Genomic DNA, 15257 nt, shown 5'->3' with positions numbered 1-15257 from the left:
GCGGTCAGTTTGAAAAGAAAGCACATCCTGCTAAACAAAGAATCTGCCATGTGCTCTCCAATTTCAGTGCATAAAAATGGATCAACAAGAGTAGATTATTGAATTAGACTCCACTTCACATTGTGATTTATTGGCTCACTTAAGAGGTCCTGCCAGTGTTTGTGTCCAAGGAGAAACCAACCAAAAAGTGCTGACAACAAAACGCTTTGGGACACTTTTCAAGGACTCGTCTCATTTCAGGAAACGTCAACGCTGTGGCTTTGTTTGAGGCCACCGAGAGGAACTGTTCCCTGTCGCCACCGGTGAGCACAACCTTTTATTTCATATTATGAAATATCATTTAGTCAAAATTGTCATTACAAAAAAAAAAAATGCATGGAAATATTTTATTGTCTTATTTGTTTTTAAAAATGATACTTTTTGCATATTTTTTTAAATAAATATTTTTTGCAAAAATGTTAAATTCCATAAAATACAGCTATTTTAAATGTAATTAATTTATCAAATTAAAAGATTTGGTTTTGTTTATTTAAAAAGAATCTTGAATGAATTTTTTTTTATTGTTTTGAAACGGCAGCACAACTGCCTCACAATTCAGCAATTGTGCCTTCCTGTGTTGAGTTTAAAAAAAATTGCATGATCGTAAATTACACAATTACATTTAAAATGTTGATCATGTGTAATCATTTACAATAATGAGCTTTAAGTGCATAAATGCTACTATTGTTATTGTAACACGTGGTGCGATAATAAATGGTAAATGATTACAATGTAAGATAGAGGAAAAGCTGAGTCGGCAGTTATTCGTGTTTGAGCGTGAATGTGTGTGCGTGACGTCAGTACCTCCCGAGCACAGCTGTGAACAGCAGCCGCCAGTTGCAGGAGTTGCGAGAACACATGCTCGCCTCCGACGTCGCCGCCTACGTTGTCCCGAGCACGGACGCCCACATGGTAACCGCAGTCGTTCGTCCGTCCGTCTGTCGCCCTGAAATGCATTTTGAGTTTTGTGTGACGATTGACGGCGTTTCTGTGTGCTAGAGTGAATATATTGGAGCGCGTGACGCAAGGATGGCCTTCATGACGGGCTTTACGGGCTCTGCAGGTACCATCTTCCTCCTCCTCCTCGTCTTTTTCCAATGACTCAACATCCCACATCCGAGCTGCTTTCATCCTCCCCCTCACTAAATCAAAAATGATGATTTACTCGGGATTAATTATCCCACAGCTTCGGCTAACTCACTTTATCCTTCCGTGTGGAATAGTGAGATAAAAGATGGCAAGAGTGAAGCCTCACGTTATTAGATTCCTTCAACCTTCCCGTGTCCCCCCCCCCCCGCCGAGTGGCCGGACTGCGGTGCATTCGCTGGCATCAGTAATTTAATGCTCCCGCCTGTCTGCAGGCACGGCCGTGGTGACGCCGGGCAAAGCGGCGCTGTGGACGGACAGCCGCTATTGGGTCCAAGCCGAGAGACAGATGGACTGCAACTGGGAGCTGCAAAAAGACGGTGGGCTTCACTGGATGACCTTTGACCTACGACTGAGACCAAAACGTGGATCCCAGTGAAATGTTGAGAGTCTTGAAGACATCGTGAAGCACAACGTGCTGCTCAGTCTCGGGGCTGCTTTGCTGCATCCGGCGCAGCGTCTCATGACTATGACATGCAAAATGTGCAGTTTGTCTCTGCTGCAGGTCCTCCAACTGAATAATGCTAATTTGGTGAAACAAAAAATAATTTGGCAGCATTAATCCCTTTTTAAATACAAAAATTAAATTTATGCATGCTACTAATGGTATCACAGTACATTCGGTACATTGGATGGATGGAATAACTTGGATGTTAGAACGACACACCAATTTCTAGGCATGTAACAATAATGGCAATATCGTGATATCGCGATATTGAAAAACTGCCACAATATCGTCGTCATGTTCACGATATTTAAATGCAACGCGTCTGTTAAAAGGTTGATGTCCATTTATGCAGTTCTAGCACCCTCTTGTGGCTAGTTTTGTAGTACAGTTTAATTTCCATTAGGGATGTTTTGGCCCTTCTATGTTTAAAATCTATGCTAATCGTTATATGATCGTCGTAATATGCTTGTGTAGCGAGTCAATATGTGGAGGAACTCAATGTGGGCTTAAGTGCCTCAATATGAAGTATTATTAGAGATTGTAAATGAAAATCAAAAAATCTAACAGATGTCTGGCCTGAGGACAAAAAAAGATGAATTTGTGAGTAGCAAATGGATTCACTTAATACTTTTAAATAGTGCTGACACCGGGTATCGGTCTGAAGTCGATACCTGGCCGTATTTCAAGGTATTGTTACTTGCGACGGCTGCTTTACTATCAGGAAACTAGAAATTAGAAATTAGAAGATTAGAAAATTGCTTTTAAATTTATGGAAAAAGCCTATAATGGGATATGTCGGTTAAAATGATCTGTCATTGTTTTGAGGGGAAATTTCTGTATAAAACGTACTAGTGAAATCGGTCTTGGTACTACTGTGACTACTCAAGAGTTTGGTTTTCGTAAACATTCCTACTTTTAACAATGGCTGTCCTGTTGAAAGTCCAGAACAATTGTGGCAGCCATTTTGATTGGGAAATTGGACCTTGCAATCAATCGCTTTCAAGTCGAAGTGCTGTGGGTCAGCAATAACGGTGGTGATGTCATCTGTGTGGGTCCACAGTGTCCATAAGCAGCATCGCGGAGTGGCTCACCTCAGAGGTACCGAATGGCGGCCGGATCGGCTTTGATCCGTTCCTCTTCTCGCTCAGTGAGTCTTTCCGTCAGTCCTTGTTAACGTCACAGCTCCCTCGTGATCGATTGTCCTCCGAGTGCTTTAATCGTCTGCCATTTCCTCCATCAGAAACGCAGGAAGACTACGCAATGAGTCTGGAGTCGAGCAATCGGAGTCTCAAGTCGATGCCTGGCAACCTGGTGGACCGTGTGTGGAAGGACAGACCTGCCATATCGCCCGATAGTCTCATCCGCCTGCCGGACAGAATCATACGTGCGTGCGTGCGTTTGCCTCCCTTGCCTGCGCTGATAAATACATCAATGTTATCATGTTAACAACCTGCTGATGCTTTTATGGTTGACACATTTAATGCCGACGTTTGAGGAACGAGCGACGAAGGAAGTTATTTCGCCCAATAGCCTTATTAGCCTTTAAGGTCACATCGTCGGCAAATAGCAATAAATGGAGGACATCATAAATCTAATGTTTGTGCACGCATATTTGTGCGAGCTCGGTACAAATATGATACGTTGTTGCTGGGATTTGAATGCCTGTGTCAATTTGCACATAATATCAAAGAATAATCGTGAGGTTTATGAAATCTTTTATCACGTAAGCTCCAAATATTGTCAATGTAGTGAAACCATAAAAAATGAACAGCAAGGAATGACTGTAATGTATTATATACAGTAAGGACACCAAAATACGTTTTTTTTTTTTCAAGAGTTATAGGTTAAGTTTAGCAGAAAAACATAGAATAGAATCTCACGCTGAGATAGGCTCCAGCTACGTCATAAAGTAATATAATGTCGACAGAACGGTCCTGGCAGATGAAAGTGGAACAAATCCGAAATCAGATGAAGGAGAATCCTTATCAGCCCACTGCTCTCCTCTTGTCAGCGCTCGATGAGACGGCATGTAAGTCACTTTCAAATCTCTCGTCCTATTTTCTGCAAACTACAAAGTTCATATACATAAAATGTATTTGTCATTTTCAAGGGCTGTTTAATATGCGCGGCGACGACATCCCATACAACCCTTTCTTCTACTCGTACACGCTGCTCACCATGGACGAGATCTGGTACGTTTTTATTGATCCTCATGAGAGGCCATCAAGGATCCAATTCAGGGTTTGCCTCTCAGACTACTAAAATGAAATACAAACCGCAAATGAAATACACTCTCACGTCACACTTTTGTGACACTCTGTCAAGCAATCGGCCGACTAAAATGAAGGTAAGCGTTAACTCATTCACTCCCAAAAAAAACTATTTTGGGTTTTTGTTTGCTAGAGTTTTTGTATGAAGGCTTTTTTGCTGTTTCTGACCTGAAGTGGTTGCTTAAAGCGATGGTAGTTATTACCACAAAAAAAACGGCCAGCAGGTGGCAGCAAAGTATAAGAGATCAACCAGGTCCATGTTGCAACAAGCTCTTTTTTCCCAGTATTTTCAACAGGTTTGTGAATAATGATGAAACTTAGCTAATTCTAATGCTAATTGCTACAAAACATAAAAAGAGATCAAAAAAATATATATATATACCGTTCTTTTTTTTCCTGATGAAAGAAAAGACACATTGTTCTTTTGGTAGGTTCCATATTTTTTATAGCAATAGAACATGAAAATGGCTGGGAGTGAATGAGTTAATGATGAAGAATATCCGGAGGTGATTTCATTTCTGAAATACGCATTTCAGAAGTATTTGTGTGACGGGATAGTAACTTCCGGTTTGTGTGTAACATGTTTCAGTAGTGCGTGTAAGTGTATCAGTTGTGTGCTTGAGAGCTTTCAGTCGTGCATGACAGCGCTTCAAGTTATGTGAAGCCTTTTAGTTGTGAGTGAGCGTGTTTCACGAGTGAAAATGTTCCGGTTGTGCGTGTGCAAGCATTTCATAATCGCACGTGTAGGAGGTCATCTTGAATGAGGTTTTGTGTGAGTTTCATTTTCACTCACAACATGTTTGTCAGGCTGTTTTTGCACACAGAAAGGTTGACGGAAGAGCTGAGGGCGCACCTGAACGCCTCGTGCGGCGGGCCGCTCTGCGTGCAGCTGAAAAGCTACGACGCCATCTTGGATCACCTCAAGGCGCACGTGAGCAGCCGGTCAGGGGTCAAAGTGTGGATCGGCACCGAGTACACCAACTACGCACTTTATGAGGTCATCAAACCGCAGGTATGCCACATATTGCATTCTTCACCACCAATTTACATAATATGCTAAATGGAGAGAAAATATTTGGATATTTGATATTTGATGTAGATATTGATGATATGATATATGATATGATATATGATATGATATATGATATGATATATATGATATGATATAATATATGATGATATGATATATATGATATATGATATATGATATATAATATGATGTATGATATGATATTATATATGATATGATATGATATGATAGATGATAGATGATATATGATATGATATGATGTGATATATGATATGATATATATGATATGATATAATATGATATGATGATATGATATGATATGATATATATGATATATGATATATAGGATGTATGATATGATATGATAGATGATATATGATATGATATGATGTGATATATGATATATAATATGATATGATGATATGATATGATATTATATATGATATATGATAGATGATATATGATATGATATGATATGATGTGATATATGATATGATATGATATGATATGATATGTTAGATGATGTATGATATGATATGATATGATATATAATATGATATGATATGATATGATAGATGATATATGATATATGATATGATGTGATATATAATATGATATGATATGAAGCATGTGTTACCTGCATTCTTTACCCCCTCATTTTTACTAACTTGCATCCTGTAGGACAAACTGCTGAGCAGCTCTTATTCGCCTGTGCTGATCACCAAAGCTGTGAAAGATGAAACTGAGCAGCGCATTTTGAGGGATGCTCACGTATGATGTCCACACACACAAATACAGGACTCATTTAGTTAGTGGGCTGCAATTTGCCTAGCGAGGAACCAGACTTTTATTATTATTATTATTCTACTAAAGCTGAGTGGGTGCTTTCCAGGTGAGAGACGCCGTGGCTGTCATGCAGCTTCTCATGTGGTTAGAGAAGTCGGCGCCGACGGGAAAGGAGACGGAGCTGAGCGCCTCGGCGTATGTCAATCACTGTCGCAGGTCAGTCTCAAAAGCGTATGGACGCAATCGCAGTACAAACTTGAGTACGTTCAGAAGAAAATCAACATTTTCAGCAAACAGAAGGACAGCAGGGGGCCGAGCTTTGAGACCATCTCGGCAAGTGGACCCAATGCTGCATTGGCACATTACAGGTGCTGTATGAGGACAAATGTGTTCATCGAATAAAGCTCAAAAAAGACCAAAAATGTCAAGCTCGTGACTTCCACGCCAGGTGGAGCTTGAGTGTTGATTGCTTGTCTTTCCGTGCTGCAGCCCGACAGTGGAAAGCAACAGGAAACTGACGGCGGATGAGATGTACCTGGTGGACTCAGGTGGCCAGTATCTGTGCGTAACAACACACGCACGCACGCACGCACGCACACACTTCACTTATATGGTTGGCTTGGTGTGATGACTTCTCTCCACGCTGTCAGAGACGGGACCACCGACATCACCAGGACGGTCCACTGGGGGACCCCCACTGCTCTGCAAAAGGTCAAACTGGTCAATCTGATGATACAAATTGATTTTGTTGGTAAACTTCAGTAAACAATTGGAAGCCTCCTATTTGCCAAGTTTCTGCTTATTGTGAAGCGAGTGTCGGTCACTCGTATCTCAAGGCACCACTGTCCATGTTGACACTTTTGTAATATGAGCAAAACTAATGTTGACTTCTGTCTGTTGTAATCCAGGAGGCCTACACCAGAGTGCTTATGGGCAATATAGAAATATCTAGAACTATATTTCCGTCAGGGACCAGAGGTGGGGAATGTTCATTCAGAAGTTGCTACCACTAGATGGCAGTGTTGGACTGTTGCCGTGTTTAAGCTTGTGGTCTGTCCACAGGCGTCAACATGGAGATGCTGGGCCGCAAAGCATTATGGGAAGTGGGCCTCAACTACGGCCATGGCACCGGACACGGGATTGGAAATTATTTCGGGGTTCATGAGTGTACGCCACTTTTTTTTTTTCTATTTTTTTAAAATATCTGTGTTCACCAAAAGCAAGAACGAGTTTGTAGTCCTGAAAGGATAATAATGTACTTAAATGATTCCATTTAAATCTATTTCACATGAAAGTTCAATTAAAAATTAAACAGCTTTAAAGGTTAAGATCGCGAGGTGGGATCGGCTTGGGGGGACTAAAATGTTTCACGTTTTAATATTGTTTAGGGCCTGTCGGTTTTCAGAGTTACAACATTCCCTTTCGAGAAGGCATGTTCACATCTATAGGTGAGATTTGTTTTGTTTGTTTTTTTTGTCAAAAATCATCATTTGCAAGATTTGAATGAATATTAAATTCATATTACACAAATTTCTGTGTGCTTGTTGCACCTGATTTTGTCCACAGAACCGGGATATTACAAGGATGACGACTTTGGGATTCGCATTGAAGACATAGCAGTGGTTTTACCTGCCCATACAAAAGTATTTATTACTTAAGACAACCGATTGATCATTCATCCATTTATTATTCATAAGTTGCATATGGTAATTGATGCTGTCCTTCTCCTGCAGTATGGTCATAACTACTTGACGTTTGACACTGTGTCCTTGGTTCCATATGACAGGAAGTTGATTGATGTCTCTCTTCTCAGCCCAGTCCAGGTAATCGTATGGTAATTAAATAAAATAAAAAAAATTAAAAAAAATTAAATCCTTCAGTGGATGCTAATTTTTAGCGGTTTTATGTTAATGTCACAAGCTTTATGTCGAGATCTTTTCAATGTCCTCTTTCAAAGATGTACACGACTTGTAATTGTACTATTGGAAGATATGCAGGATGTTTCTGTAAAAGTGCTGCTTTCCCCTTAAACCACGCCCCTTTTTTCTCTCTCCAACTGAAAGGCGAAAGTCAAAAGAAAACAAACCATCTCTGACGTCATTTTTAAAGAAGTTACTATGTCTCAATCAATTCTAACAAAAGTGGTTCCAGTACCGATTCCTGTGGAACACCAGATGCGTTAGTGAGAAAAAGTTTCTTTCCTTCTGGCTCCATCCAGCTGCAGTGGTTGAACAAATACTACGAGAGCATCCGGAGGCTGATGAGTGCCGAGTTGGAGCGTCAGGGCCTCCACGAAGAGAAAAAGTGGATGCTGAGACACACGGAACCCTTCGTGGAGTCCGGATCCTCTTCACGCGGCCGCTCGTCTTCGCCAGCCTTGCTCGCTTTGGCTGTGGCTGCGTTGTGCAACGTTGCACTCGAAACATGTACTCTTTATTAACATGTTTTAAAAAGGATCTTTTGTGCAATTTTGATGCTTTTTAAACTATATATGTAATCATACTGCCTAACTTATTTGATTTTGATTTGTTGTCATCTTTGAAGCAAACTTGGTCCCTTTTGTTAAGTAACTCGAATGCAGCATTTAAGTGTTGATTATTTTTTATTTTTTTTTAATTTAATGACAATATCCATGCATTGTTATTAGTCTATGTTGTGTTAAACTGAAAGTGCAGATCCTTCAATTAAACTAGAATTTGTTTCACTTGCAATCGGTTTCATTCTTAACTGATTCTACCAAGAATGCAAACGGCAATAATAAATATTCTGCTAATACATTTCTGCCCATTCAAACAGAAGCATCATCATCAACTTTTGATAATGGTTTGCAGTACCTAATAATATGGCCAGTGTTGACATTGTGTTCAGAGAATACAAACAGGAGGTTTAGTGGATCTGTTTCCGTGACGTGCCAACGAAATGTGAAAGTCGCTTCTGCAGCGAGCTGAAGTGGCAGCAGAGGAAACCGAAATAGGGCATCGTCTCCTCGTGCGGTTTTGCCAGCGCGCCAAAAGGACAAAAACTGCATGCGGCTTCCCATCTACTTTACTTCTCTGCAAGATTTGGACGTTTTTGTCTTTCAGAAGATCAATTTTCATAGTTTAATAGCAAAATAAACACATACTACTGTATAAAAGATAACTATGAAACCAACTAGAGATGTAAAACCATATTGGAAAGAACAATTTTGGGTTGACTTCCCGATTTGAGCTCTGCTGTAAAATGTTTTTGAGTGAAATAAGGAGCTTTTAATCCGATAAAATTTATAAAATGCCAATTGGAACGGTGCTATTGAGTTTTTTATTTAATAAAAAAAAAAAATAATTGGAGTTTGTTACAAAATAATCGACTTGTACTCTAATGGTTGATGACTTGAAAATTATGCTGACTATCATTTGAATTTAATATTAAAGAAAAAATAGAATGATATGATTGGTGCAATCATTTGGAACATAGTCTAGTTCTGATTTGACTTTGTTGTTTTGTAAAAAGGGGGTCGTCGTTCGGACGTGCTGACAAGTAGTCACAAGCTACAGCTGAGGAAAATGTGCTGAAAAAGCACAAATTGGAGAGATGAGCAAAAGCTTTAAAAAGCGCGAGCGTGATTCACATTGTGCTGAAGAAGGAAAATAATTTGTTGTGCATCAAGAAGTGTGCTTGCACTAAAGCATATGCAAAGCTTTCATGTTGTGGTTGAAAAAAACAAAACAAAAAAAACGACTCCAGTCGTGCCTTGAGATACAAGTGACCTGACTTCGAAATTTTGAGATGTGAGCCTTTTTTTTTTTTTTTACTTGCAAGCACAAACTCAATATGAGTTCCACATTTAGACAAAATTCACCAGGCATATATTCTTTGTCCTCTGTGAAGAACGACTTTTCGTAGTCGCATCCTGAGAAGCTCGAAGAGGACCTGAGTCTCCAATACAGTAGATCCAAAGTCTTATGCTGAGCCCAGGTGGTCAAGGTGTGTCAATCAGAATGAACTTGCATTGAAGGAGAAAGTGAGACAAAAGCTGCTTTAAAAAAAAAAAAAACTCTAATTAGAATTAGTGGATTTTTTTTCAATGAAGTGATATTACAGAGTGATATTTGTCTCAAAACACAATTTTATATTCATATTTTATTTTTTTACAGGCTAGATAAATGCAAAAATGCTCAACTGTTTTTTTGTTGTGTATTTAAGAGGTGACAGCACAATGAAATGTGCATTCGTGGTTTTGTTGCCGTGCGGCCACGTGACTTCCGCTTAACGTGCGCTCGCTCTTGTTTCAGCAGCGGGGGAGTTTTTTCTCTTTTCACATTTGTCCTGTCAACCCGCAGACGACGACCGAAATCTTCAGCCGATTTTTACAAGTGACCCGCACGCCATCCACGACAAAATGTTGAGGCGAAAAGCTTCCAACGCGTCGGAGAAGGTGCAAGTGCAGAAGAAGAAGGTGAGAAAAAAAACTGATTGCTTTGACATGTGAGGGGACAGAAACAGAAATATTGTTTGTTTTTACCTGAAATAGTACACAACTTGGAATAAATGACAGTCAAATATTTGAAGTTGAAACACATAGAGGAGTTTTAGAACACTTTTTTTTTTTTGGATGTCTGCAAAGTTTGTGGTTACCAACACGCATACACGCACACACACGCGCATAATGTAAACCGCTTGAACTTGTTCACGCATGAGAAGAAAAAAAATCGAGTTCCTCTATTCTGCTAGTGTGAATCATAGCTGCAGAAGTTGTTTGAGTTCAAAAAAAAAAAAAAAAAAAAAAAATGCTTCATGTTCTCATGTCCTCATCGGTGCAGACGACCAATCGACTGGAGTTGGATTAACACTTAACATTTTTGCATTATTTAATTAACTCATTAAACTCTCTTTAATTTAACTCCTGGTACTTCATTTTCACAAGTTTTTATTTATGTATTTATGTATTTATTTATTTATTTATTTATTTTCAACATGATTGAATGGTAACGTCCAATTCATTGTTGTTGCACTTTCTGGTGTGCTCACATTTGCCACCAGGAGGCAGTACTGTATTATACAGGCAAAAACAAGCAAAGAAGAATACTGCTGCTGCTGCTACTACTACTACTAATAATAATAATAATCTGCAATTGGCTGGCGACCAGTCCAGGGTGTAATAACCCCACCTACTGCCCAGAGCCAGCTGAGATAGGCTCCAGCACCCCCCACGACCCTTGTGAGGAATAAGCGGTCAAGAAAATGGATGGATGGATGGATAATAATAATAATAATAATAATAATAATAATAATAATACAGGGAATCCTTGAGATGTACGCGACATGTTAGAGTAAAAAATTCAACACAAAGAGCATCAAAGCTGCTGTCAGCCACAGCTCGCACACATAATTGACCACGTCAGACACGAGGCCCCGCCTCTTAAAAGGAACGCGCATCTACATGGTGTTTTCTATACAATTCATGCTCATATTTATTTTGGGCTCCAATCCATTTCCTATAACTTATTTAACAATGTGTTTAAAGTGTGTTATTTTTTCATGTGTTTTATGGTCTCTTCATATATAGCAGTAAGTGGTTGTTTTGGTATTTTTGACCTATTTAAGAGGAAAATGGGAGTCATGACACTGCAGCGAAATCTTCACACGTTTGGGGAGATGATAAAAACGTTTTGGGTGTGGAGGTGTGATGAGTGTGAATGTTCGCTTTTCATCTTTTCTGATGGCGATTACAGTCAACGCTGATGTCACTAAAAAGTCAAGAAATGTTTTTTTGCTCACAGCTGACGCTGCAGAGGTCGAGCAGCTTCAAGGACTTCATGAAGCCCACCAAGGTCACCTCACCCGTCACGCCCGACAAGGAGTTCGTCCTCCACGAGACTGTGAGTCGCCCTCAATTGAATCATTTCGTGTCGCACCCGATGATCATCGTCCACCATGCGGCGTTATAAATACTCCAATTACAGAAGTGACTTTGCCGCGTTTTGCAGGTGCGCCTGTGGCAAAGTGTCACTTCAATCACTGCTTGAGTAAAAAAGTGGAACTGCTCGGTGTTCCTCCAAGCATGTCATTGTACGCTCAACGCAGGTCATAAACGATCGCGAGTGTTGCAGAAGTGCAAAACTTCCCGATTCCGCACACAGAAGTCAATATTCACGATTTTTCTGCAATCGAGATGCTTTGAGCACAAAGTGCAGACAGGATGCATTTTTTTTTGGCGTGGCGAGAGGCAGTCAGGCAACGAGCCGCAAACGTCTGTCAGACGTTTCACTTCGTTTTTCATTCGCTATGTTGGACATGTTGTCAGTGCAAATTAATTTGAGCATATGAGAACTCGAATGAGTCCATTTTTGAATTTCAGTGTAGAATTGAAACGTGAAAGACATAGTAGCTTTCAAAATGTGTACGAGTCGAGATGGTTTAGACCAGCGGTGTCCAAACTACGGCCCGGGGGCCATTTGTGGCCCGCCGTCCATTTTTTAGTGGCCCACGACATATGTTAAAAATGGCATTTGACTCCGTTCAAATCAAATAAAAACAAAAAATGTTTGCCGACGGTCAAAGTAAGAAGGGAGGGTGTCGAAAAACACAGGTGCTATTAAAGGTTATTTTAGTTAACGAAAACTAAGGAAATAAACTAAAATTCAAAAAAGAATTTTCGTGAACGAAAAAAACAATAGCGAAAGTGCTTTTTAAAAAAATGAAAACTAACTAAAACTATAATGATAGCAAAAATGTCCTTGGTTTTAGTCTTTAGCGCAAACCTGTAAAAACAGAAGAAGCCGCTAATGCAGAACAAAAATCATCAAGAAAATGTATTTCTGCATTTCAGCCAGAAACTCAAACCTTACGCAATATGCAAATGTCATCGTTTTGATATCATGTTGCAGTGTGGGCGGAAAAGTTCATCACTTGTGTCACAGCATTTGTGTCACCTCAGGTGGAAGCGAGCGTCGCAGATGGAGGGAAAAGCGGTGGCAAGCTGAGCAAGAAGTGGCGCAACGTCATCTCCCGCACGATGACCCGCAAAACCTCCAAGATGGTGCAGAAGCTTCTGGCCGAGGAGGGGGTAAATAGGATTTGGGAAAACTGTACACTATGTCAGTGTATTGATGCGGAAGGAGTTAACTGGTGCGATTTGAGAAATGGCTCCCTCTGGTGGTGAAACATACGTGCTGCACGCATAAATTCCACTTTCAAAAATAAATTGCATATTTATAATTAAATTAGAATATTTTAAACTATTCATTATTTCTCACATTACTTCTTCACAATTTTGCTTTTTTTGCGATTTATTCCCCAAATTATTTATTTATTTTCTTTTTAAAAATTATTTATATATTTAATATATATATTTTTTTTTACATGTTTTTAACTTTATTTCTTTATTTTCCTTTTGTATATATTTATTTATTTATTTTTTAATGTTGAAGCATCAAGCTTGACCGCATGATGATTTTAGCCTCTTCAGGGGGAAAGCAGTGACGAACTGTCCCCAGTCTCCCCCAACTGGGGAGGCCAGAGGACGTCCATGTGCTCCACCGGCTCGGAAGACGCCAGTCCTGCCACCTGCCCGTTTTCGGCCAGTAAGACGTCATGGCCGTCGAGCCGCTTTGCCATCAAGCGACCCGGCCCGAACGTTGTCCTTCCTCTTCAGACAGCGACCGGCAGAGCCTGGACAGCGGCTACTGTCAGAGGGACAGCATGAGACTGGAGGAGAATTCGCTTTTGTTCTGCGGCCGCGCCGTGGTGCACACGGACTTCACTCCCAGTCCTTACGATGTGGAGTCCCTCAAACTTCAGGCGAGTCTACCAGATGACATCATGCTCAGATCAGCTCCTTGATGTTGACTTGTGAGCTATTTTGAATCGTGCTTGTGCTCGCTTTCGCTCCCCCAGAAAGGAGACATCATCCACATCATGGAGAAGCCCCCCGTGGGCACTTGGACGGGAAGACTCAACCGCAAGGTGGGCTCCTTTAAGTTCATCTACGTCAATCTGTTGCCCGACGAGAGCCCCCCGCTCAGGCGAAGACGCTGCCGCGGCAAAAGCAACAGAAACAAGTCCAAAGCGTCCACGTTGGAGGAGGTGCTGGACTACATCGGGCTGACGGTGCCAAGCCCACTCGTTCGTTTTGCGTTTCAATATTCCTATCAATGATAGGCCAACAAATACATTCAGCTAATCGTGAGCCACAAGATAGCCTGATGAAAGTGTGCAAATGATCTTCATCCTGTTCCAGGAGTTGTCTTCCTTGCTGTCCATGCATGGATTTGAGAACCTGGATGACTTTACGGGCCTGAGGGAGTCTGACCTCAACGAGCTGAACATCATCGATCCGGATCAACGCGCCAAGATACTGAGTGCCGCCGACCTGCTCCGAGACTGTTGGTTATCCTCCCATCAACTAGTTTCAGCTTAACATCGGAACATTTCCACAATGAGTCATAGGCCGATGCTCATAAAAGCAAAGCATTGTTTTTGTGTAGAAATCATGTCGTGAAGATGTAAAAATGATTTGGCAGCTGAAGATGAATCCAGCGCTCGGGAGGAGGAGGAGGAAGCGGAGACGGAGGACAGAGCCGAGGAGGACGTGAAGGAGCCGAGAGATTCGGGTTGCTTTGAGATCTCGGAGCAGCTCGACGTGAGGCCTGACGAGGCGAAAGCCGACGAGGCGAAAGCCGACGAGGCGAAAGCCGACGAGGAGCTTCGGGATGAACGCTCCAAAAGCAGCAAGGAGACGGAAGAGAAGACCATCGACGACGTCCAACAGCAAATGCAAGAACTGAGCGTGCAAGAAGCATGTTGAAGGCTCCCGATTGAGTTCTGTAAATATTTTTTATTGTGAGACAGAAGCATCATTTGAGAGATTTGTGTTGTGACGCAAACACAATCAAACCTGCATCCAAATCTGCGCTACTTTTGTAAACACAAACCGTTTGGATTGCTTCCTCGAACGGGGCCTTTTCAAACTGTCATTATTTGCTCGTTTTGGGAAAAATGCAGTTTACTTATTTTTTTTCCCTTCTCTATACTTGTATTCTGTGATGTATTTGTGTACTTCCACGTGTGCTGTAAATAGTTGATGAATAAAACCACAGAATTTTTCTGCAATGTTTCCCTAATGACAATCGAACTCATGATAATATTTACAACATGAAAAATGTACTTTAAATGAGATTTTCTGGTCAATTGCCTCACATAATGATTAAAAAACAATTAATGTTAATTGAAGATAAAATGATTTGCAGAATGTGGACTCAAAAGTAGACAGGTTATGGAAAACAGAGAGTCTTTATATTCACAAATAGTGACTAATCATAAAGCGCAAAGAACTTGAAGAAGAAACCAGGACGAAAACACCTTGACCAAGAAACCTCGACGTGCTGACAAATGTGTCACTGCATAGCAACTCCCGGTCCGGAACATGCTCAAGTCTAGTTGACAGAATAAAGACATATATGACAATATAACGCTCGCATCCCACTGAGCGGTGAACGTTTGCGCCGCTAATGAATGTTGACTTCAAGTCAAAGTTTGTTCATTGTCTCAAAGTTTC

At 40.8% G+C, this 15257-nt stretch overlaps 2 protein-coding genes across 18 annotated transcripts in view; both read left to right on the top strand.

The window, feature by feature from the left end:
* xpnpep2 (X-prolyl aminopeptidase (aminopeptidase P) 2, membrane-bound) overlaps positions 1–8430 on the top strand; it is a 93007-nt gene extending 84577 nt beyond the window's left edge. For 12 of the 14 annotated variants that reach the window (XM_077531268.1, XM_077531269.1, XM_077531267.1 and 9 more), the window contains 20 exons: positions 241–302; positions 841–951; positions 1039–1102; positions 1401–1505; positions 2694–2780; positions 2874–3017; positions 3561–3662; positions 3744–3825; positions 4711–4915; positions 5615–5704; positions 5826–5935; positions 6010–6087; positions 6209–6280; positions 6370–6430; positions 6628–6697; positions 6782–6886; positions 7108–7167; positions 7286–7362; positions 7453–7542; positions 7938–8430. In XM_077531268.1, coding sequence (XP_077387394.1) covers positions 241–302; positions 841–951; positions 1039–1102; positions 1401–1505; positions 2694–2780; positions 2874–3017; positions 3561–3662; positions 3744–3825; positions 4711–4915; positions 5615–5704; positions 5826–5935; positions 6010–6087; positions 6209–6280; positions 6370–6430; positions 6628–6697; positions 6782–6886; positions 7108–7167; positions 7286–7362; positions 7453–7542; positions 7938–8159 — 1997 coding nt within the window. In that variant the 3' untranslated portion in view covers positions 8160–8430. Of the gene's footprint in view, positions 1–240; positions 303–815; positions 952–1038; positions 1103–1400; positions 1506–2693; positions 2781–2873; positions 3018–3560; positions 3663–3743; positions 3826–4710; positions 4916–5614; positions 5705–5825; positions 5936–6009; positions 6088–6208; positions 6281–6369; positions 6431–6627; positions 6698–6781; positions 6887–7107; positions 7168–7285; positions 7363–7452; positions 7543–7782; positions 7913–7937 lie in introns of those variants that run through there. The other 2 variants (XM_077531278.1, XM_077531276.1) reach the window with 2 other exon arrangements.
* A 1542-nt stretch (positions 8431–9972) lies between these two features.
* sash3 (SAM and SH3 domain containing 3) lies at positions 9973–14823 on the top strand. Of its 4 annotated transcripts, none has more exons than XM_077531460.1 (8): positions 9973–10157; positions 11482–11580; positions 12639–12767; positions 13170–13284; positions 13356–13501; positions 13598–13825; positions 13941–14085; positions 14224–14823. In XM_077531460.1, exons 1-8 carry the CDS (start codon positions 10101–10103, stop codon positions 14505–14507), a joined length of 1203 nt encoding a protein of 400 aa, XP_077387586.1. In that variant the 5' UTR covers positions 9973–10100; the 3' UTR covers positions 14508–14823. The 4 variants fall into 4 exon arrangements, with proteins under 4 accessions (XP_077387586.1, XP_077387588.1, XP_077387589.1 ...); XM_077531462.1 differs by having other exon boundaries at positions 9974–10157; positions 13598–13810; XM_077531463.1 differs by having other exon boundaries at positions 9974–10157; positions 13161–13284; positions 13598–13786.
* The last annotated feature ends 434 nt before the right edge of the window (positions 14824–15257 follow it).

This window comes from Festucalex cinctus, chromosome 9, assembly GCF_051991245.1.
Source record: "Festucalex cinctus isolate MCC-2025b chromosome 9, RoL_Fcin_1.0, whole genome shotgun sequence".
NCBI classification, from domain to species: domain Eukaryota; kingdom Metazoa; phylum Chordata; class Actinopteri; order Syngnathiformes; family Syngnathidae; genus Festucalex; species Festucalex cinctus.
Note: the sequence above shows the minus strand (reverse complement) of the source record. Positions and strands in the feature narration are given on the sequence as shown.